This window comes from Brienomyrus brachyistius, chromosome 6, assembly GCF_023856365.1.
Source record: "Brienomyrus brachyistius isolate T26 chromosome 6, BBRACH_0.4, whole genome shotgun sequence".
Taxonomy (NCBI): Eukaryota; Metazoa; Chordata; class Actinopteri; order Osteoglossiformes; family Mormyridae; genus Brienomyrus; species Brienomyrus brachyistius.
Window position 1 is genome coordinate 22,309,517 of NC_064538.1, and position 22,780 is coordinate 22,332,296.

The 22,780-nt window shown below is 45.4% G+C and overlaps 1 protein-coding gene across 1 annotated transcript in view; it reads right to left on the bottom strand.

Annotated features, from left to right (window-relative positions):
• Nucleotides 1-22,780, bottom strand: part of itga5 (integrin, alpha 5 (fibronectin receptor, alpha polypeptide)) — a 39,223-nt gene that overhangs the window by 14,419 nt on the left and 2,024 nt on the right. Inside the window, exons 2-19 of the mRNA XM_049017119.1 lie at nt 14,210-14,340; nt 10,883-10,983; nt 10,428-10,551; nt 10,211-10,272; nt 9,885-9,930; nt 9,360-9,485; nt 9,160-9,204; nt 8,932-8,975; nt 8,600-8,656; nt 8,213-8,265; nt 7,761-7,969; nt 7,483-7,674; nt 6,992-7,037; nt 6,734-6,847; nt 5,732-5,787; nt 4,836-4,987; nt 4,584-4,721; nt 1,021-1,088 (exon numbers count right to left, since the gene is read on the bottom strand). Coding sequence (XP_048873076.1) covers nt 1,021-1,088; nt 4,584-4,721; nt 4,836-4,987; nt 5,732-5,787; nt 6,734-6,847; nt 6,992-7,037; nt 7,483-7,674; nt 7,761-7,969; nt 8,213-8,265; nt 8,600-8,656; nt 8,932-8,975; nt 9,160-9,204; nt 9,360-9,485; nt 9,885-9,930; nt 10,211-10,272; nt 10,428-10,551; nt 10,883-10,983; nt 14,210-14,340 — 1,764 coding nt within the window. The remainder of the gene's footprint in view (nt 1-1,020; nt 1,089-4,583; nt 4,722-4,835; nt 4,988-5,731; nt 5,788-6,733; nt 6,848-6,991; nt 7,038-7,482; nt 7,675-7,760; nt 7,970-8,212; nt 8,266-8,599; nt 8,657-8,931; nt 8,976-9,159; nt 9,205-9,359; nt 9,486-9,884; nt 9,931-10,210; nt 10,273-10,427; nt 10,552-10,882; nt 10,984-14,209; nt 14,341-22,780) is intronic.

Below are 22,780 nucleotides of genomic sequence, written 5' to 3' on the forward strand. Positions count from 1 at the left end.
CCAAAAAATCCATTAGAATGATGTGTTTCAGGAAGTCCCCCAACCCCACCTAGACCATTACTGCTTTTTACGGTAGTAGAGATGCCATAAATGGAGACCGAGGCTATATACCTCTATCAGTTGGGGTCTCTCCCTCCCCCTCCTAGTACAGCCCCACCCAAAGCACCAAGGGTAACACAGAGCCTTCTAAGTAAACCCAAGCTTTGTGAAGAGTCACCAATAATGCTGCGTCTCAAGATTTTCTCAGGAAGTGACTGAACAAGCGTGTGGGTCATTCTCCTGAACCTGAGAATTTTTTGAGAAAAATAATTTGGTGAAATTTTCCTGTAGAGCAATTGAATAAATAGGTAGACTGTGTGTGTGTGTGTGTGTGTGTGTGTGTGTGTGGGGGGGGGGGGGGGGTTGATGGTGGCATCTTTTACTTGGTTTTTAGGCACTCTTTTGAAAGCAGATTTAACAAACATTCTTTTTAGTTATAAGCTTAGCAGTGATTTTTAATTCATTAAATAAAAGGCAAACCAAAAGGACAAAGTGGGCGGGTTGTTATCTTCATGTAACTTGAAAAGTGTAGCTCCAAAGATAGATGAAAATTGTCATTCAAAGCACGGCCTGTAATTCCCCAATGTGCGGCACTCCGCCTCCTCTCCTTCCCCACCTTCTGCCATCTTACCTCTGACCCCCCCACTCCCTTCCTGCCCGTGCGCAGCTGTGAAAGAATGTGACTGACAGAGGCGAGGCTGCCCCCCCTCTCTCTTCAGAAAATTAAATGGCCGGTGCCCTGGGTCTTGTTTAAAAGCCTCCTTCACGATAAACTCGCACTAAAATAATAATCCTGTCTACTGTTCGATTTCAAGTGCAGCGGTAGCAGCAGGAGTCCGTGCGCTAGCTAATGGCAAAGGCTGGCAGATACTCAGAGCAGAAGTGCTATTTTCCCCATCTCATCTGTTAATCAGACTGCCTGAAACTCAGGAACCTTAAACCTTCTTGTGGATGATTAAGTAACCAAACAGCAAGCCTTACCCATAAACAGCCAGCTTCAGGTCAGGCACGCAGATGTTGTCCTCCCCGCAATCCAGGAGGATCTGGGTCTGAATGAATAAAAGGCACACATGAGATATAGCGCAGAAGCCTCCCTTAGTCTAGGCCTGGAGATGTTTCTGGGGGAGAAAGACTGGGAAATCCAAGCCCAGTTTCCACGAGTGCTCAGCGGGCTTCCTGTAGAGTATGAAACTGGAGGTAAACACTGTCACCAAACCTATTTGCGGCCAACAAATAAGCCAGGCTTGTGTTACTGGCTACTCATCAATAAGTAGATAAATGAGTAGAATGAGCAGGCAGCAGCTTAAAAATGTCAACATTTTGCATGCTGTGTGTCATGAAAAAAAATCCAGGTTCAATGATGGAAAGGTCTGGAAAACTAATCATTAAGGGGGGGGTTCTATGGGGGGGAAGACACCACACCCAACTGATTAAAAAGCAGAGCATGCCTCGACACAGGGAACATATTTTCACAGCTGTGGCAAAAAGAGAGCATTCAGGAAGACAAGGGGAAAATGGGGGGGGGGGGAATCAAAAACAGACCAGGTTTAGCTCATTTCTCTACCAGAGCAGGGTTATCTATGACAAAACAACTGGCTGCACCTTACAAGGGGCAGATACCCACTGACACCACATGCTCAATCGTACTGGCCGCTGAGGTACACTGCAGCCATGACTCAGGGGTGGAGGGACAGAGGTGAGCCCCCCCCAGTGAGTAAAAGGCAGAGCGCCGAGCTACAACGTCCAGCAGACAGGTGGCGCTCTCGTCGCCGGCCACTTCACAGGGGCCCCCAGGGTGCACTACTCTCCCACTGTGTAGGATGCTACCCACATTGCCCCAGGGCCACACGGCGAACACAGGTCAGACAGTGGGAGGGCTATACTGGATGGGGGCTATGTGCCTCAGGAGGAGCATGCCAGGGATACACAAGAAAGAAAAAGGCCCCCAAATACTAATCCACTAGAAGCTGCAGGGGTGGAGGGTCATCCAGTAAATTTGTAACTACTAATTGCTTCCTTGTGTGAAACATAGCGGCCTGTTCACAGAGGCAAAGACACGGATAAACATGAAAGAGGAGAAATGACAGAGCCAGCCACGTGGCCCTGGACAGCCCACAAAGGAGTCCTATCTAAGCTCTCAACCTCCCCTGTAGTTGACGAACTAAGAGATTGTAATTAGTGTAACCATAGCGACATCCACAGCCGGCTTAGCGGTCAAAGCCACCGGCCCACATTTGGCTTCTCACCCATGGAGAATCTGGAGCGGCGGTTTGCCGGAAAGCAAAGGGCCCCGCGCATGTAAGAAAAGATGTCTATGCACAGTAGGTGAAACGGGGCCAACTAAACTCAAGATCAGCTCCCCTCTAGTTCATTCAACCTTCACCTCCATGAAATCCAGAGAAAGTTACACTTCACCCTAAACTAGAGAATGCTGCAGACCTGTATGACACCAAAGCCCCTCCTGAATACATGACGGAACAAAGATATATTTTGCTTTGTAAGGAGAGCAGCTGGTACTTCATCCCAACGGATCTTCTTCAGAATCATTTTCAAAGCCCCATTCATTTTCACAGATTTATCATGGTATAAATGTGAAGATAAGCACCAGGCCAACTTTCTGTCAGAGATCATGGAGGAACAGGGCCTGATTAAAGGCTGAGGGACAACTGGACCATGGAAACCCAGGAAAGACAAGTTCATGTTACTCCCAGAGCCTACAGGAAACAAACATCTCTGCGTCACAGATGCATCTCGGCCAGTCATGGGTGCTCAAGCTATGAACTGTGCCTGGTGTCCATTAGCCAGTGAAGCTAACAAAGGAGCTACACATCTCACGGATATTTTCCATATATTATTTCACTCCGATCATAAATTAATTAAATCCTACAGTGGTATAATTCCGTGAGCACTTCTTCCACTGTCGGTTGAAGTCGACAGGCGGCCAACAGTACCTATGCGTCTCGTGCTTTATGACTAGTTACACATGCACGGACACACAGAAAAACACTACTACTGTGAAAGTGGAAAATTCGATTATCTTGGGAGGAGGGGGGCTAGGGGGAATATGATTTGCTGGAGACATCTGCTGCAAATTACAGTATAAACGGGACAAACTTTCACTGTCTAACAGCACGATTCTCTGTACAATAGGAGTTAAGCACAACACCGGGGACTTGTCAAGGACCCGGGACATCAAACACAGTCCACACGACTGTACAGATCGTACATGTGCTCCAGCACCCAGTACATTGGAGAGGTCAGAGCCACATTCAGATATACAAGTGTAAGGTTGCCAACTTTGGTCAGCTTGCTCAAGTGAGATTTTCAGTTCGAGACAAGTCTGCGCACACATGCACTTACATGTATGTAACAGTTTTATGACCATGATGTAGCTAATTTTAAGTTTATAATGGAATAGTTCAGCCGCAATATTTCTTGCATGAGCGTGTGAGCCAAAGCGTGAGAGCTGGCATCACGGCACCAGTCATCATGACAGAGCATTTATTGTACTGCTCCATTCTTTCAGCCGGATGTAGATAATAATGTGTTCCTCCGTTGTGCAGACACCGCGACAACAACAATGGCAGAGGTCAGAGACTGCGGATTCCATTCAAGGGTCAACAACTTAAAGGAATATGGATGGAAGGCATTAGGCGAGATAAAGGACTTAAGCTTAAGGTCCAAAGGGGCAGTACATACGTATGCGGTCAGTACTTTCCTCTCGAGGAAAGGGTTAGTTTGGAAAAATGACAATGGTTTCATCAGAATCCTGAGAATTAAATTCTACCTCCAACAGACAGCATCATAAGGCACTACAAAGACAGAATCTTCGTCAAAGATCATCGCATTTCAAGTACATCTTATTATTTGCTTCAATATTGCAGACCAACTGGCTGAAAACTGCTATATTTTTATTTAAAAAAAAAAAAAAACAGTATGACATTTATATATAATAATAAACATCCTTTGAAAATATTTTCGGGGGGGAAAAAATATGAATGTTTTGCTGCATTTATCATTTAAATAACAAAAATCAAAACCAGAGTAAAATCACATTCAATTAAAAATCTTTGTATAGTAATATTAAGGGCTTATTATAAGTCATTCAATAGCAATGCACAACCGCAGTACATCACGTAAAACAAACAGTGATTCCAAATGTGTGTGAAATCTGAAAGCTGATGGTAAAAACTTGGATAAAGCACTGACTGTCAGCTAACATTCAGGCGAATGTGATACGTATATAGTTTTGTATGTATTGCTGTAAAAGAAGACAATGATTTCATTGCATATGGTAATATAATTCCACAGTATTCACAATTATAGCATTTGGGAGAGATAGAAATAACGGGAGACAAAGAGTTGTTGTCCATGTTGACCATTTTCTACAAAGTGAAATGGATTTACATGTAGCTGCGATACAGTTTGCACCAGGATCCCCCCCCCATCTTAATCTTAACCCTATTCCACCAAAACACTATGCCCAGCCTCCTGGGCAGGGTCATGTTGGTGAGATGTGAAGAAGCGGAGGGATCGAGGGATACCTTCTGCTCGATGAGGTCAGCAGTCTGGTAGTTGATGATGGGTCTCAGGCCATGGGCATCCGCAGCGGTCTGGGGGTTCAGGCTGAAGTTCAAGCCAATGTAGATGGCAGAGAGTTTATCCCGGAAATCCTTCTCATCCTAAACGACAAGGAAGACGAAGAACAGAGAGTCAGGACTGAGCAGGAGTCAAAGCTGTCTGTGGGCCTAATGTTTGTGTCATCAGAAATTCAGAAGAGTAGCATGGACACTCACTCGGAGGTAGAACTTGGTCTCGTGGCAGAGCCGGGCCCCCGGTCGCAGCCTCAGGTCCTGGCGCATGGTGGGCTGCTGGGTGTCCAGGAAGAGAGCCCTCCGCACGGCCCCCTTCTGCTTCTGCCGGTCCAGCTGCACCTCCGCCACAAAGTCTGCATGCCGTGTTAGGGGAGGGAGATGGAGACATGCAGGGGATAAATCAGAAATCAGAGTGGGGGGGGGGGGCCTACCAGGTACAGGGTGGGGGGGGAGGGGTCCTCAATAATCTACACTATACATTCCTTTATAGTTATCACATGTATTTATGATCACAACCTTAAAGACGTAGTTTGACCATTTGTCAACGTGTTTTCACCCTAAAGCAGTATAAGAAACTAAAAAACGTGATCACGTGGGTCTTCTTCACATTATGAGGATACATACTACTTGAAAATTTAAAAACGGTATGCGACATATCGAAATAGAGAGACACAACGAATCAAAATGCCACGAAGGAACACTGCGTCCATTCAAGAAAATCAGAGTGACTAATGAAGATTAAACATAAAACTGATGAAAAACATGATTTTAGCCGAAAAACTAGCCTTTTATTAAATTATTTACTTTGAATCTTTCACAACATTTTGGTGCATTAAGAACAAAGGTTAACCCTGAAGGAGGCGAAGCTGCGCTCCTGCAAGTTGCAGTTTGGACATAAGCAGGCTTCTCTGGCTCCTGTCTATATTTTAGCCCTGGATACATGCGAGAAAGAGAGAGACACTGACAATGAGGTGGCTAAAGACCAGAGTGTCCCATTTCTGCAGAGCAAACTTCACCGCCAGTACCAATGAGTCTCAGCCTCAAAATGTGCTGGCAACTGGTTTTGCAGGAAGCACGAACTGGACAAGCAGACTCACCCAGCTGATCTGGCAGGTGCCTTCCACTGGCTGAGAGGCAGAAACTGAGATTCACACTGCAAGCAAGGAATCAGAATCAGAATCAGAATGGACTTTATTGCCAAATGTTGAGCAGGTTTACAACATCAGGAAATTGCTGCGGTGTTCAGTGCGATATTATGCAATACAGAGGGAGACAGTCAGTACATGTAATGAGTACAAAAAAATTATTAGTGTGCATCTGTACGCTCTAAAGCCTCCGTTTCACCACGACATTTCCCCTTTTCAGATGCCAGTGCCGGAATCCACCTCCAAAGGTCCGTTTTACAATTCAAAGTGGAAATGCTACATGGTGACAACGACAATGCTGTATGGTAAAGTACGCATGTTCAAAAACTTTGATATTACTGGCCTAGCACATTAACTACCCCTTCACTTGATACATTCATGTTATTATCCAACCTATGATTAGGGTACAAGGCAAAATCGAAAGCACACGTGTGTGTGACAGCTTCTCCTGATGTTTTCCAGCTGTGTTTCAACACAAAACAATATCTCTTTTCAAACCAACTGTTAAGGCACCTTAACCCTTGTAATCACACCACTACACCAAACATCTGAAGTCTCCAAGCAACAGACTAATCAAAACACTCTGCAGATACATACATAAACACTTAAAAATGTGCAAACACACACCCACACACAAACTGTTATGGGAAAAGTGCATTATTTAAAATACCGATTCACAAAATGAATTCTTTGATATTTTGACTTCATTTAAATACAAGTGGGCCTTGATTCACGTAGACCTTGAGCAGACAGTCACATTTGTCATGCATTTTAGTCAGGCAGCAGAGAGCTCACTCAATATGATCTTGCTTGCTTGCTCCAGTTTCACTTCCAAAAATTATTTCCATGCTAGGGAAGAAATCCCAGTTCCCAGTGCAACAAGCATAAAAACCAGGCAAAACAGTTGGCTAACTAGGATCCCTGCTTGTAGGAGTGAGCCCTGCATTCACATACCAGGACAAGTGAATGGTTTCATTTCCGTTTGTCAAATCACAGCTTTTCTCCTCTGGGTTGATCATGGTAGGGGACACAGTCAAAGAGGCACTGGTTTTCACAATGGGCCGGGCCCTGTAAAGATGAGAACATGGGCCATTTAAAGTAACCAAGACAGAGGTTTCATAGTGACGGGTCACTCATTTCAGACATTAACCACAGCAGGAAATGAAACCAAAAGGCAGCAAATTGGGGGAGGATCAGCGCAAAAACATGTACCTGTAAAGTACTGCTTTGTCAACTCCAAAAGCCCCCACGAGGAGATCTAGGGGAAACAGAGGAGATGCCATCAGATTAGAATTTCATCCTTGTCCATAGGTTACTACCAAACTACCTACCATTTCCATGACTACTATATTATTTCACATAAAATAAGCACTTATTAAAAGTCTAATAGCATTTGGAATAGCCATATCTGCCTACTACATACAAATTACATCACCTAATAGTATTATATGTAATTATTTTCACCCCATAATTAACTACTATATTTAACACACTATATTATACACATGGCTACAGGATTTCTCCATTTGGCAATCAAGCAGGAATCTGAAATGGTTGTAACTGGAAGTGGAAATTGAAGGGAAGTTTAGCTCATGGCTTTAGGGACTAAATTAGAATAAATGACATGTACAGACTTTTCAAATCAGAAAAATCACCATTAAGTTCCCAAATCAGAGCTTTCAGTTTTGTATGGTAGGCCTCACCTGGATAGCCATTCATGTCCACATCTTTGTTTCCCCTAATGGCACTGCCAAAACTGGGGGGCAAGGTGCTAGAGGCCCACTGGCCAACCAGAATCTGGGATGGCGTGTCCTTGAGTCCACCACTATGTCCATTGTAAATAAAGACCAATCCTTGCTGGTTTTCCCCTCCAAAAGGGCTGCTAATGGCTACATCTGAAAATCATCGCATTAAGACAGTCAGTCAGTCAGTGAGTACATGCCCCTCCCCCTCCCCCCAACAAAAAGGCTGGTATTTTTACCATTGAATCCATCTTGGTTAAGATCTCCAAGCGGAGCAATGGAGCTTCCAAATCGGCCGTACTCTTGGGTGCCAGTGAGATGCGACTGGCCGTGCTCCAGGTGAAGAGGTCCTCGCTGCAGGTAGACATAAACCCGGCCCATCTCCTCAAGCCGACTCCCTGAACCCCGGATCATAAACATTGGGGCGCTGACCAAAAGGTCATCCCGGCTGGGAGAAGATCCAGGCAGGAGGGGAGGGAAAGGCAACATTAGCACACCAGAGTCATTCATTTATTTACATCTCATTTCCACCCGGTCAGGCTTTGCTGGAAATAGCCCTAGTGTAGAAATCCAAACTCATTAGAGTCCAGATTGTGTTGCCACTGATGGGCTGAAATATAACCATCCTCTTCCATGCCTGAGAAAAGCCCCGCTCTGTGAAATGTCCACGGCTGGCCAGACGCCCACTCACCCGTCGCGGTTGATATCGGTGACTGCTACGGCATACCCGAAATAGGAGCCCATCTGGAAAACATCAGAGTGCAACACATTGTTGCTGGAACCAAGCTCATGATTCAGGCAGTTCTCCCCCCTCTCTTCTTTCCAAAGATTGATCTATAGTCCCCACCCAGGTCATGCCCTAAACCCCCCTTGGGAAGGAGGGATTTCCCCCCGACTGCCAGCCAAACATGAGGAAAAATATAAGCTGATCGTCAACTAAAGAAGAAATAGTACAATTATCTTAATACTAAAATCCAGCTTGGTTCTAGGTACCCCCCACCCCCAACAGCCCATGAATTCAGTGCTTCACAGAACCCTATGGGGCCACAAAATGTCAGGTAAGAATGAATGTGTTCACCTGTTCACCAGTGAGATTAAGCAAGGTCTGCAGATTGGTTCCATTTAGAATGGATACCTGTGAACAAGAAAACCGAATTTCTATCACAAGTTGTCATTTTTAGGTTAGCGGTTATCCCAAAAAAAGTTTTTACTTATACTTTATTAAAAAGTAAATTTCCAGCCCACAAAAAAATACCTTTCACCCCTCTGACAATCTACACCGCAGACACAGTCCTATTCCATATCCTTATCCCAAAAGAAAGCATACTCCTCTCCTTCCTCATTATTAGTAACATTTCACTCTTTCTCTGTCAAACGTTTAGAAAAACCACCAGGAAGAGGGGTCCTTACGAAGCCAAACAGCAGCTCTCCTTTGGGGACTCCTGCTACGAAGTCTGCAGGACACAGTGACAGGAAGAAACAAAAGGGAACCCTCTTTACATCCGTCATGTTTTGGTTATTCGGCAGGCACATTTATCCAAAGCGACATACGTTTTCAGTGTAAGCAGGGTCAACTAGTCCCAGCCCAAACTGACAAGTGATAAATAAGGGATGGTCTAGTCGCGGGAGGAAGCTCACCTTCTTGGCCATCTTGTGTAAACTCCCCCACAGCGACAGAATAACCTGGAAGAGCATTACAAACGAGAGAGATCATGATAGAGAGAGATGGACTGGGACACATACACACAAGGCATAAAAGACGGAACTGCAGGTGACAGAGTCACAAATGGCACATTGACAGTGTGTACCTGCTAAAGGTAAAAAATAAATAAGTTTACCCAAGTAGCTGTCATCGTAATTGGCCTGAGCTTGCTTGGTTTGGATCTGGCCCGTCACAGATAGAAGGAAGTAATCAGGATAGTAGGCTTTAACGATTTCATCCTTTGAGGCCGAAAATAGTTGACCTGCGATTAAATAAAAAAAACAAGGCAATTAATAAAACAAATAACGTTCTTTAACTCTACATCAGTGTACCCCAATCCGGTCCTTGGGGACCCAAAGCAGGGAGCTGGGAGGGAGCAAAAACATGGACCGACTGGCAGGGAGCTGGGAGGGAGCAAAAACATGGGCCGACTGGCAGGGAGCTGGGAGGGAGCAAAAACATGGACCGACTGGCAGGGAGCTGGGAGGGAGCAAAAACATGGACCGACTGGCAGGGAGCTGGGAGGGAGCAAAAACATGGACCGACTGGCAGGGAGCTGGGAGGGAGCAAAAACATGGGTCCCAAGGACCATATTGGGAGACACTGCTCTAGGTTTTTCCCATCCAAAAGAAAAAAGTAATTGCATGTATTGTCTTCTTACCTTGCCAGAAGAAGCTACCCGGTCCTCCAAGGACCACTCTGCCACTCTGAAAAATAAATCACACAGCTCTGATGTCAGCAAAATAGACCTGAGTGATACAGGGTACCAAAAACATTTAAGACATGGGGAACACCCCCGTTCTACAAAGCAGGACCACTTACGTGGTGGGTTACCTTAAATCTAGAAATGATCGTCCGATAAGTTTAAGTAAAGAGCATTCCTATTAGACAATCATGAATTCTTTAAACCAGCTAACAGAAATGCTACTTCATGAAATACACTCCAACTCGAAGACAGTCATAACAAGGACAAGCATGGCACATTACCTTGGTAAAATCAGCGCTGAATCCACATTGACAATAGCCTTGACCTGCAGCGTCAGAATTCTCTGAAATGAGAGCGATGGGGAGATTACGGCTGAATGTGGCTGTAACAGGAGCACGACGACTCCCAATGTCAACAAGGCAACAGTGTTTTCTTCTTTGATCAGTGAACAACGCCACATCCTCCTCAATTGCCCCATAAAATCATTCAGTAATATACCTGAGCGACATGGAGCGTATTCGACAAACTTGGTGAAGTTATCCACAGAGAGATAGCAGCTGCCTGTGACGTCCGAATGAGCGACATCATTCATGGTTCTCCAGTTGTAAAGTGGTGCACAGGCCTATGACAAGTTTGGCGTGGAGTCAGTAGCATTTCAAAAGCAGCTAGCAAAAGAGGTACAGGTATACATATTTTCAAATAAAATTAAAATACTACGAAGACAAATGTTGAGAAAGGCTATTGAATAAGTTTCAGAATAAAGTAAAAGCTAATAAACAAGAAACTGAGCACTGTAGGCTAAAGAAAGTCACAAATTGAATTAAGAATCAACGATACATAGAAACAGTCTCTACAGAACCTAAAACCGGCCCCTGCCGCTCTGGCCCTCCCATCTGAGATAGTACACTTCCTCTTAATGAGTTGAGTCTTATTGGAGAAATGAAGTCACTTACCAGTATGGTGTTGCCATGGGAACGTACTGTGGCACCAAACCACTGGTGAGACTTCATCTCCATCTGGACGTACGTACTGTTGATTATATCCATGCGGTCTCCTGCACCCAGGAAAACCCAGGGGAGGGGACGAATTAGCCAGGGAGCAATAAAATCATCACTTGGCCTAAACGACATGCTTCCTGAACACACACTCTTCCTGGGGAGAGCCCTTTGCATTCCTTGGATATCAACCCAATTGCCCACACCTTATGGAATTGGCAGTAAAAAAAAAAGTTAAAAACTGAGGCAATCAGCGTTAAAACTCTGCGGTGAAAGGTTCACGAGAGGGAGACTATTTGTGCTGATGCTATTTCAGAGAGCACGGAAGATGGATGGGACACGTGACAAAAAAAGTCCGCAAAGGCCCAAGACCTTGTTGACCTTGCATCTGTGCAACCACCTGGCCAGCGGAATCACACGCCCCTTCCTGCTTTGTGTGGAAAGCAGGTATCAAGACAGATGGCCCTTAAGGTCATCTCACCAAGGAGACACACAGGTTATAAGATAAGGCACATGGCCGGCATTTGAATGAGGGCAAGCAATGGACCTTAAATTCATCAAATGTAATCTGTCATAGCAGGTGTGGGTGGGTGTGTGGGGGCGGGGTTTGTGATAATGGCATCTTTTCTACTTATTACCCCAAATATCACAAGTTTTATACAATTGGCAGATTCTCTTTCCCAGAGACCCCCTTGAGAGTACTGCTACACCAAAAACCATTGCCATAGCACAACAATGACAAACATGTTGCAATGGTGGCACTGAGGCACAGAGCATGAACAGGAAATCTCAAGGAGAGAGCAATACATCAGCATCCTTCCTCCCCAGAGAGCCACGTTCTAGGTTACCACCCCAACCCCATCATGGTAAAACTACAGCGAGCCCATGCTGGAGCCGCCACATTCGTCTGTCCGTCGGCCTCCACTTCAAACACACTGCTTGCTCTGGGGGTGCGTCAATCCGAGTGCCCAGTTTGGAAAGCGGAGAGGGATTAGGGACTTTAGTAACATTACACAAGATCTGAAGCGTCACCACCCCCCCACGGCTCTTCCCTCTGGGTTGAATGGCTAAAGAAAACTGGGTCCTTATACTTATTAGACTGAGGAAGTGGATTCCCACAGGGCAGCCAGACATATGGAGATATGAGGCAAAAAACCCTGCAAAGACAGGCAGGCCATCAATGCTAAAAACTCCTACATTCACAAAATAAGGACAAATCATGAACTACCTGTATGACTTTCACCAAGACAGCCATCTTAGAAATGAATGGCCTAGAAAATATTAATGAATATACTATATAATACACAGATGCTCCTCTACTTACGAATGAGATACGTTCCGGATGGCTGTTCGTAACTTGAAATGTTCGTAAATCGTTATTCAACATCATTTTATGGGCATATGGAAGTACAAAGACCTAGTATGCTGGGAGTACGCACGCTACGCTGCTGCGCGGCGGGAGTACCGGCCAGAAATCATACAAGGCAAAACTGGTGTGCAGAAAGAATAAGTTGATGTAGAGGACAGGAAACAGGAGCCCAAGGAACAAAGTTTGGACTTGCAGTCCTCTTCATTCGTATGTCTGGAAGTTCATAAGATCGAAAAGTTCATAAGTAGTAAATCTGTACTAAGTCTGTCGTACTCTCTCATGTGATTTCAGCCTTGGGAATCTCTTCTGCAGTGGATTGATTTGCTGGGGAACAAAGAGCAAAAGCACAGGGAGAGACTGGAAAGCAGAGATTCAGCCAAAACGGGTCATTCAACCATGAGAGGCCTCTCTGCAAAAGGGAAGACGCAGACAGAAAGACCATGACTATTTTAGTCTATATGGAACGACGGCTGTATCCACATCCCAGTTCCAACCTGGGCGTGAGGTTGGCTGTTCTCCCCACGTGCCCAATGACCGTATCAATACCTGATACATTTCAAAAATGTTGCTGTGTATCAGCCTCAATGTAGAAGAGCCATTTAAAATAAGCTCTTCTCAGCTACATTTAGAAAGCCCTGCAGCTACAGCAAAGACGACCCACGAGTCCCAAGGTGGGCTGGGGCAGAGCGGGCTGTGACATGAATGTGACAGTATTAAGGGCCCGGCCCGGCAAGCGAAAGGTCAGGCACTCCTCATGCCGCCTCATGCGCCATGCTAATGTACACCTGTCCCTCACAGCCAACCGGCGGCAGAAGTGCTAGCGGACGAAAGCAGGACAGGAGTATCTGGGAGGAGTCGGCGGGGAGGGAAAGCAGAAGCTGAAATTAGAGCAATGACAAATGGATGACTAAATTAAGTCACTTTCCATGTGGGGAAAGGAAGCTAAATTTTGCCCTACAAGGACTAAAGCTGACAGATGAGGCTCTGGGCCCATGAAGGTGAGCTCATTAGAGCTTCTGGGTTGTCAACCTGTACAAGCGACATGATGCAGAGAGCAAGCCCTATTAAATCAGCACGTTGGCATTAGTATTCCGCGGCACAGAGACCTTTCTCACTTTTCATTACCGTGGAAAAAAAACGAGTTCATTAAAACCGAAAGTGTAAAGTTTAACGTTCCTAACGTGCAAAGTGCTGTGTCGTAACCTGTCAGAGTCTCCTCTGAAACACATCATATTTCAGGGTCTACTTCAGTTTGGAAACTGTATATTTTACCCTAGTAAGCCCAATAGGCCTAGTCGTCAGTTTCATACGCAGCTGACAATGACCTTACAGCATGTGCTTCATGGAACATTTAATGATGTAATTTTTCAAAATTAATGACCACTCCAGCTAAACTTGCTTATTACCGAGTGACTGAGGGTATAATAAACTTAACAGCAGTTTAGCTCACATGCTACTTCTCGCTCACCTTTCTCCATTCACTTCTTTTCTATCCATTTCCAGCCATTAAAAGGCACTCTGGGGTCTAGGTTTGAGGTTCATTCAAAGTACGTACACGCCACTTCTGACGAGCTTGACATTTGTCAAAAGCACCTACCCCATCCCCCGAAACTTAACCTTTTAACTTATCCCAGGTGAATTTGCCCTCTGAGTTCATAATATTACGATTCACATTTCAGTAACAGCACATTCACCTGGATACATCATGCTGCTGAACTTAAGGGGACACAAGCACCTCTACACAGGGTATCGACTTCATGACGTTCAAGAGGTTAGTATAAGAAACCAAGACTGATCCCACAGCGCAAACACCCCACTTAACTGGTGATGAAACATAAAAAGCATGTGGCTGATGACAAACAACTGGAATATTATCAACGATTGTAAATATCTCCTTTCATCTTTCATTAGCTTACCTTGATTGTCAAACTCAATAGTGTTGCACTGTGACTGGCCCAGACCCCAGGGGCAGTAATACACAGAGCCGCCCTCCGTGATATTCGGCTGGCTTGCGTTAGCTTTGGGGGCCCCGACCAGGATGCTGGAGCTGCAGGCAAAGGAAAGACAGAAGCGCATTTAAATACTGGGAATGGGGGCAACTTGGTGTCATGGGTCTAGATGACAGTCGGCAGCACTGTGGTCTAGCTTCAGTATCTTACTGCGTCACAATATTCAAGGACTTGTTTTATTTCAGAAACAAGTCTACAGATGTGAAGAGAAGATAAACACGACACTACCTCCACAAAACAAGGAGCAGTATTACGTTACATCATTCTGCACAGCAGCACCTTAAAATTGTGAATGACAGGTCTGCACACAAGCATTAACTCCATAAACCTGTCAGAGAGGCTGGCAGGGCTCAATCATTGGAGAGGTACAAGAAACCAAAATAAAATGACACCTAGCTGAAGGTGAACTAACCACTGTATCCGCCAGGGTAGTCAGGAGAGAACGTCTCGGTTTTCCTTTAGCAACATGCATTTTATACTCTGCATTTAAGACGTTCCATTTCAACTTACCAGTAATGCAGTCAACATAGACATGCAATCAGAGGGAATTGCAATTAATATTCTACAAATTTAGAATGAGAGAACGCATAGCTTCTTTTGTCTAACCATAACTTATATGTTCTCTATGATGCAACTCAGTATATCTGCACGATCCCTCTGTGTTAAAATGGGACTCACACAAGTACAAAAACATGCATTGAATGAACTACTGTCAGCAATTTTCCCTTGTATGGAAGTATGTGTCCCGCAGTGGACTGGCATCCAGGTCAGGGTGTAGCCTGCCTGGTCTCCTGTGCTTCAACATACGCTTAGGTCTACTTGGGCTTGAAGGCCATAGAGACTGTATTTAGAAAACATTAATAACTGTGCACATTTCATATTGCGTGTCAGATATGGTTGAAGTACTGGTGTTACGATATACCATGGTATGAAACTTGATGGTTATCAAATTATGTACATTTGCTTGCTACCAAACGGAGAATCTCACCTAATCGGAAGTGGACACAATGATGTTTCATGAACCATTTGCTGTATTTTTTGAGCAAACTACATGGTGCTTTCTGTTCAAAACGGGGCACAAAGGATGCCCCAAAGCAAACCAAGAGCACCATCTAGTGGGCTCAAAAAATACAGCAAATGGTTCATGAAGCATCATCTTGACCATTATGAACTGGCTGTATGTCACACTTAGCAATGGTTGCTGCCATTCGAAATCTCTTCCAGCGGGCACGATCCACCCTACCTGCCTAATCTGTACAGACTTCTACGCCTGCATTTTCGAGCATGTGTGCATCGCACTACATTTTCTTTGCTTATAATTCTAAGCCTTAATTCTTTGTCTCATTTCAGAACTCACTCTGGTTCTCCATAGACAGTTTTTGAATGAACACCATTATCTAAATATCCCATATATGAAATATCAGCATATATTTTCATATTTAGTATACTTGGTTCACTCTGAATGGAAATTTGTCATATTTTGCAGGCATATTCAGGCCTATATTAAATTTCCTGAGAGGGTTATCATATCATGAAAATCTCATACCATTGCAACCCTAGTATCAGAATTAAATTAAAGTTAAACAAGGTTATGGCTCAGTTATACAACCTAAGAAGAGAAAGAGACCCAGGCTCACCAGGAATTTCCCTAGGATGCTGGAAACGAGGATTTCTTTATTAATTAAATCAATACAATTGCTGCAAACAGCACATCATGAACACCCTCAAGAGCGTATCTGCAATACTGTAAAGAAGCATCACCAAGAAAAGGTATTTAAAAGAGAAAGTAGCAACAGTGCTTTAGCATGTCGATGAGATTTTCTGCCTATGCTGGAAATGGACGAATCCGGAGCCGATCCAGCAGGGTTAAGCCAAGCACTTCACTGCATTTACACTTGCTGAAGCTTTTCATCCTGGGCAGCAGCAGTGAGGTCAGGCGAGTAGCACACTTAAGATACTTGAGCGACTGCTTTGATCAAGGCCAGGATCATCTACAGGGAGATGCGTCTGGTTCAAAGCCTCACTGAAAGTGCTCCCCACGGAGGGCAGCAGTCAGCAGCCGGCTCCTGTAATCCGAAGAGCTCGCGTCGCGGTGCTTGGCCGTTACCTCAATGCCATTCCCTGATTGCATTACCATTGGGGCTGGCGCACCCAGGCAGCGGAAAGGGGGGGCAGCAGGGAAGGGCGAGTTCCAGACTCAGGAGGGCTGTCACGTTTGTGGCGGCTGTAAGAGGAAGTGAGGACCGCTGGAGAGGGGGACTGGTGAAGGGGGGGGGCATGGCTGGGGGCAGTGAACCACACGTCCCATGATAATCTGCCCAGTATTAAAGGGCCTGGCACTTTCCAACACATACAGTGTGGCTTGTGGGCCAAAAGTCAGTCTAATTTTGCATTAAAGGTTTCATTGTGTCACACACCCATAATGCACAATCTGTAGCCATTGGGGTATGGTTGGTCGCCGATTATCCGTTCTTTTTGCCAGTTTAAAAATCAATGAAAAGACAGATTAACAGAACACATGATAGTGCCTGTTGCACTTTCTCCACAATCCAAAAGTAACACAAAAAAAAGACAAAGAGCAGAAAATGAAACCAATTGCTATTTTTAATTAATAAAGATTTGAATAATAAAAGTACAAAGGGATTTTTTTTCCCCAGCAGAAAGCCCGGTACCGGTATCAGTGATGAAAATACACCCACCCCAGCCCCCCAGCCATCATGCGGAACCCAAATAAGTAACAATTAACTTTTAATGGCTCTTTATCTTGGCTCCGGATCTGTCTGGCCCTGGCTGCTTCCCACGAGGCCGGTGGATGTGGGCAGACGGAAGGGAGCGTGATTCTGCAAAGCAAGGCCAGGACACGGCTTCACACCAGCTGGGGGCACGTCCCCTTCCCCAGCGGCACCCCCTGCTCCGACCGGCGGGCCAGCACTGACAAATGGGACTGTACAGGCAGAACACGGGGGGGGCAGGACGGCGCGTAGCACCACCGAAAATATCAGGCTCTCAGCAGAGCCTAGCAGCAGCAGAAATTTCAGTGATTAAGGAGGGAGGGTTTGAACAAGACTCAGGGCTGATTAAGAGACGAGCGGAGCGGAGGATGGGTAAGTCATGAGACAACCAAGCTCAAACAGGACATAAACGGAGTATTTAATGGGAATACCGTGACCGAAAACGTAGCAGACAAATCGAGGGGAAGGTCACAGCGAGCTGTATTGTTTTTCGTTTTTCCTTTCTTGGGTCTTTTAAGGTAAACCTGGAGGAAGGCAGACAGTTTATGGTGACCATGAGCGGCTCGCGAGGATTTCCCATCCCCTGCTACGGCTTCAGCAGCAGACCGAGGTCTTTGCCAATAATTAAACTGACTGACGCAGAGAGCAGGGGTCAAGAACACAAACAGGGCTGCCTGGAAAACAAGTCCGGTCAGAGGGAGTGCTGTGATTCAACTAAAACACAAAGGAAATGAACAAGCTTAATTAAAAAGTTTCATTTCTTAAGTACACATACAGATGCCATTATTCGCTTCCCCCAAACTACACAAAGACCGGTAATACTTGTCACTTGAGGAGGGGAATATGACTGATCAGCATGGTTTCCCCAAAGCAGTTTACGATGGATAAACAGGTACTTGGTTCTTCCTCCTATGTTATTCCCCCCTAACCCCCTCTGCCATTTCCACAGTTAAATAAATAATAATAAACTTCCTTCCAGCTGCAGAGACTGTCATTGTGAAATTCTGATGTTGGAGCAGCATATCCAAGAGGTGAAATCGGTATCAGGCACCGCAGAACAAAAGTTCCAGATGTGTCATGTGGCTGACTGTCAGACTATCAGAGATCAGGTTTCCGAACTCGCTGATAGAAATTCATTACAAACTAAAACTGTAAGCAATGAGAGATGAAGATGGGCTGAAGCCCATGAAAACTCTGACACAGACTACTGATCACAGAGAGAAGGGTCTTAGCTGGGGGAACCCGGATGATGACATGGGCACTGAGGCACCAGCAGCTGCCTATCTACAGCACTCGGTACCCCACTGCCTCCTGGGGAGAGACATCCGAACATGCCCACCTCAAACTGTCCTGCACTCCTAGCACAGCAATCCACACCCTCCTGCATCTCTTTCAGCAGGCGAACGTTTCCAGCCTTATCTAGCACGAGGTACTCTCAGGTCACATGGGGGGCGGGGGTGGGGCGGGTTCTGAAATTGAATTAGCACACTTGCCAGAGCTCCCCTGGCTTCATGTGGTGTGGCTGGGACCCAAAGCAAACTGATGGAGCACAGCTGAACTCTTTCACTCCAGCATCCAGGGTTAAAAAAAATATATATTCAGAGTCAACAAGGAGCAGCCAGTGATCAACACAGATATCACTCACACCTAGTGGAGATGTAATGCCCAGGCTTCTGGGGTTAACTGTGGGGCAAAGCTTTCTGTCTGGGCACTGGAAAAACACCAACATGGCACAGACATGCCACACACGTGACGGATGCCGTCCCCGCATTGGGACACGGGCTGCTAACTTAGCTTCGCGACAGGGGTGGGTTCAGAAGTCAGCCGGCAGCACCCGCAGGGGGTGGGGGCATGTATGGCATTTCGCCCCAGCTGAAAGATGATGAGCAAAGCAGGGTTTGCTACCCCTCCCTCATCCAACGCACAGATTTTCCAGACCCTTTGCTGCCATTAGACTGACTGTAGGAAGAGACAGTGGAGGCGACAGGGCCCCAATACGCAGAGCCTTTAAAAGGGCTTAAACTCAGCTAAAAAGACAGATCTTTGTGTGGTGGGGGGCACCGAGTGAGCTGATGCTACATATCTCAAGAGGATCAAGCGGATCCTTTCTGACTGGGGGTCTGACTGACTCAGATGTTTGTGAAACAAACAAACAATCTACCACAATTAAGAAATCACCAGATAACATGCTTACTGCCACAAAAAAAATAAAATAAAATCGACAGGACATAACGTCAGCGTAAAAGCATTTCCTTCCGGTGGATACAAGTCTACTCTAATGGGAAGTCTAACAATCATGGGGCTGTATAACAAACTGGATTTTTGAGTCAGAAAGGTACCTTGTTGGATTTAAGGAAGTCTGGCTGACATGTAAATGAACGAAGATAAAGTCCATTTCAGCCGGGGGACCTTAAATCTGACAGATTATTCCGTCTCTACACACCTAGCTAACTGGTACTGGCCATTTCTACAGCACAACTTCACCAAAAATAAAACACTAAAAGCTAATCTGGGCTCTCTGTCCGGAGCCTGACAATCAAAGGACTACAAAAGAAATCTGGGTTTTACATTTCACCCTTGAGGGGAAGCAGAACGGAGATTTAATGATGAACACAGGATTATGCATGCAGTCCTTTCCAGCCACCCTCGCACTGTGTACAGAAAATGCAAGCGGGGAAGGATTGTGCTTCGTGGTGCCATTTTTACCACATTTTCCTCCCCCTTGAATGGAAAGGAAGCATTTTTCAGCTGCCATATTTCTGCTCCCCCCAACTCTGGCTCCCCTGGCCCATTGCAGGTTCATCTGTTTTGGCTATTCCTGCCCAGTCTTCATGAAAGAGGAGTCTAACAGAGATGTAGCAGCATAATGCTTAAAGCAAGTCGCTCTCAAAATCATTGAACGGTGGCACATTTTATGAAGCTCACTGAGGCCAGACGCTGAGCTCCTGAATCAGACCACCGCCATCCCCGGTGCCGGTCCCCCCCCCCCCATTTACACCCTGAGGAATGTGCCCACTGATTACACAGAGTGCCGCTTAACGACAACACTTCACACCCCACGGGGGAGGCTGCCGCTGACGTGCTAACGTTGCACTTGCAGAGTACTGGGGACATGGTGGGGGGCTTTTGTCTTTCCTCCACTTGGGGGGTGGGCAGGCAAAATATGGGTAACTTAAAATTTTCCCCAAACATTACAGGTGGTGCAGTCTCCCGCAAAACACAGTTTCCAGAACAGAAATTGAATGAAAAATATATTTATAAAAACATCCAGACGAGCAAAATATCCCGAGACACCCTGTGTCAGACTCACAATGAGATCAACCGTCCATTTTGTTAAAATCTGTAGCCAGCACCGAGTCTCTCCTACAGAACCACACAGGACCCCATTACACAAGTTAACCATTACGGTGAATGCAAAAAATCAGTCTCGCCTTGAGGTTCAATGCAAACCATTCAACAAAGTTCCCAACAACCAAAGACATTATCCACCACCATGACCCCCACCCCCAACTCTAATGCTTTATAAGGTCTCTGGAAGGTGAGAAATGGGCTCTACCTCTGCTTCGGAGAACCAGGCAAATGGAAGATTAAGCAAATAGTATCGGACGGCAGACGTAAAATAGCACAGCGTAAAGTCACATGGGAACTTTTTCCAACTGAAAACAGCACTCTTTCTGGCCAGTGCACAAAGAGTGCCATTGTCCAAAGAGCATGGAAAACACTAATCATGGAGCTTGAAACAGGGACCTGAAGAAAGGAACGGCCAGAAAGCAGCAGCCCCCAGACAAGCTCCAGTGCGCTGAGATGTTCTTAAATCAACGAAGAGGCTTAAATCAACAAACGCAACACGCTCAACCATACATGAGGTACAAGTAAATAAGGGCGCAAGCACTCCTAAGGGGTTAAATCACTGACAGTTTGCCAAAGAGTCGCCCAAAAAGGTAAATGATCAGTTGAGAATGAAGAATTAAAATAACCACCAAAACAAGTCATTCTGATCCAACTTGTTTGCCGCAATTAAACTACTAATGATCTCACTTCAGAAAAGCAATGACACAGTGAATGGATAGAAATCTATTCACACAGTAACTTACCTCAGATACATTAGGTCTGCATCATGTGTGACGAGTGTGAAGTGGGGCAGCAATGCCACACATTTCCGCTGTGTACTGCTCAGTCATTTTCAGTTTGGAACATTTGTAAATGTGACGAACGAATACACTGAACCTAAATATACGAATATGCAAAATGTGGCTGCGAGTTGATTACAGCCAGCGCTGGCTATAGTCATAACCGTGAAGCAAGAACTGGAAGCATGTCCTACATCACTTAAATCATTAGTCTGGGAGCATTCTGGTTTCCCAAATGAATTACACAATCACCAGGACTGGCAATCCAGCCACCAGAAAAAAACACCTCACACACTCGACCCTGTATAGGACAAGCAGTTATAGAAAAACAAATGGATGGATAGAGAGATGGATAGTTTGGTAATTCAGATATTGACAGGCACATTGCCTTGTCTGGTTTACTGGTTCCTAATTTTGTTGGTAGTTTAAATAAAGAATTTTAAAACAAAACCATATTTTGCCTGCTGTATGAAACTGCACCAAAGCATGAACCCAAAAATAAGGTGTCTGAACTGACTCATAGATCAATCAAATTTATAACCATAGGCTGCTCAAATGAAGTTCTAGAGCTCCTTGCCGAAGCAGAATGGACACTTACCAATCCTGACAAGGCCTTTCTCACTATAGTACTTGACCCCACATAGAAACAGTAATTATTCTCTATTTCATAGAAGCAAAAGGTCTGCTCACAGTTCAAGAACACTATAACCATCCATCACCTGTAATCACTTGCCCTACTGAGGGTTGCAAAAAGAATCCTATACTCTATATAGGATATTCAGTTCAGTGCCTTAATCCTGCTAATAAAATTCTACTATTCCATTTAGCAGGACTGGGTACATAGTGAAATTTGTCTGTGAAAAAAAACACACAGGACAGTACCTGGTAAGGGAGAGAATAAGGTAGATAAATGGAGGTAGATGGAGTTTTTACAAAGTTGGCCACAAGCAGGGATTCTGGCAAAACATCGTTTTCAAGTGAAGACTCTCCCTCTCGGCATTGCTGAGGCAGCATTTATCAGTCTAACTCCTCTAGTTTGGCATCAGGATATCCCTGCAGAGACTAACCCCCGCTGCCAGTGAAGGCATCCGAGCTGCATAGCGTCAACAAGAGACGTGGGGGAGGGGCTATAAGCGTTAACATTTCTGAGATTATGAAGGAGAGAGGTGAAGTATTGGCATACTGAAAATGTCACCTGCAGACATATTCTCCTCCTAAAGAACACTTTCAGACCTTTAACACAGTGCAGGACAAAAAAGCAGAGTCATTTCAGGGGCTCATTTCCTTAATTATTTTCCACCCAAAAACAACACAGACCTGTGTTCTCCAGTTCATGAGAGGGCCCAGTGAAGGGAAAAGGTGCTTAAGTTTCTGCTCTTCACGTGATGCGTCACCTAGGTCAGTGTTGGGTGAAGTTGTCGTTGGAGCAGCCCCGGCTATTGTCACGCATTTACTGGGCTAGACAAGAGTGCGGCTGGAGCGGGCGGGGGAGGATTAAGAGCTCTGTAGGAGGACGGGTCAAAGGAGCGGGACAGGGACCTCGCACCTCTCACACAACCTCGAGTCACATCCTAAATCATGCAGCTTTTCCCTGGATCACATTGCCAAAAAAGACA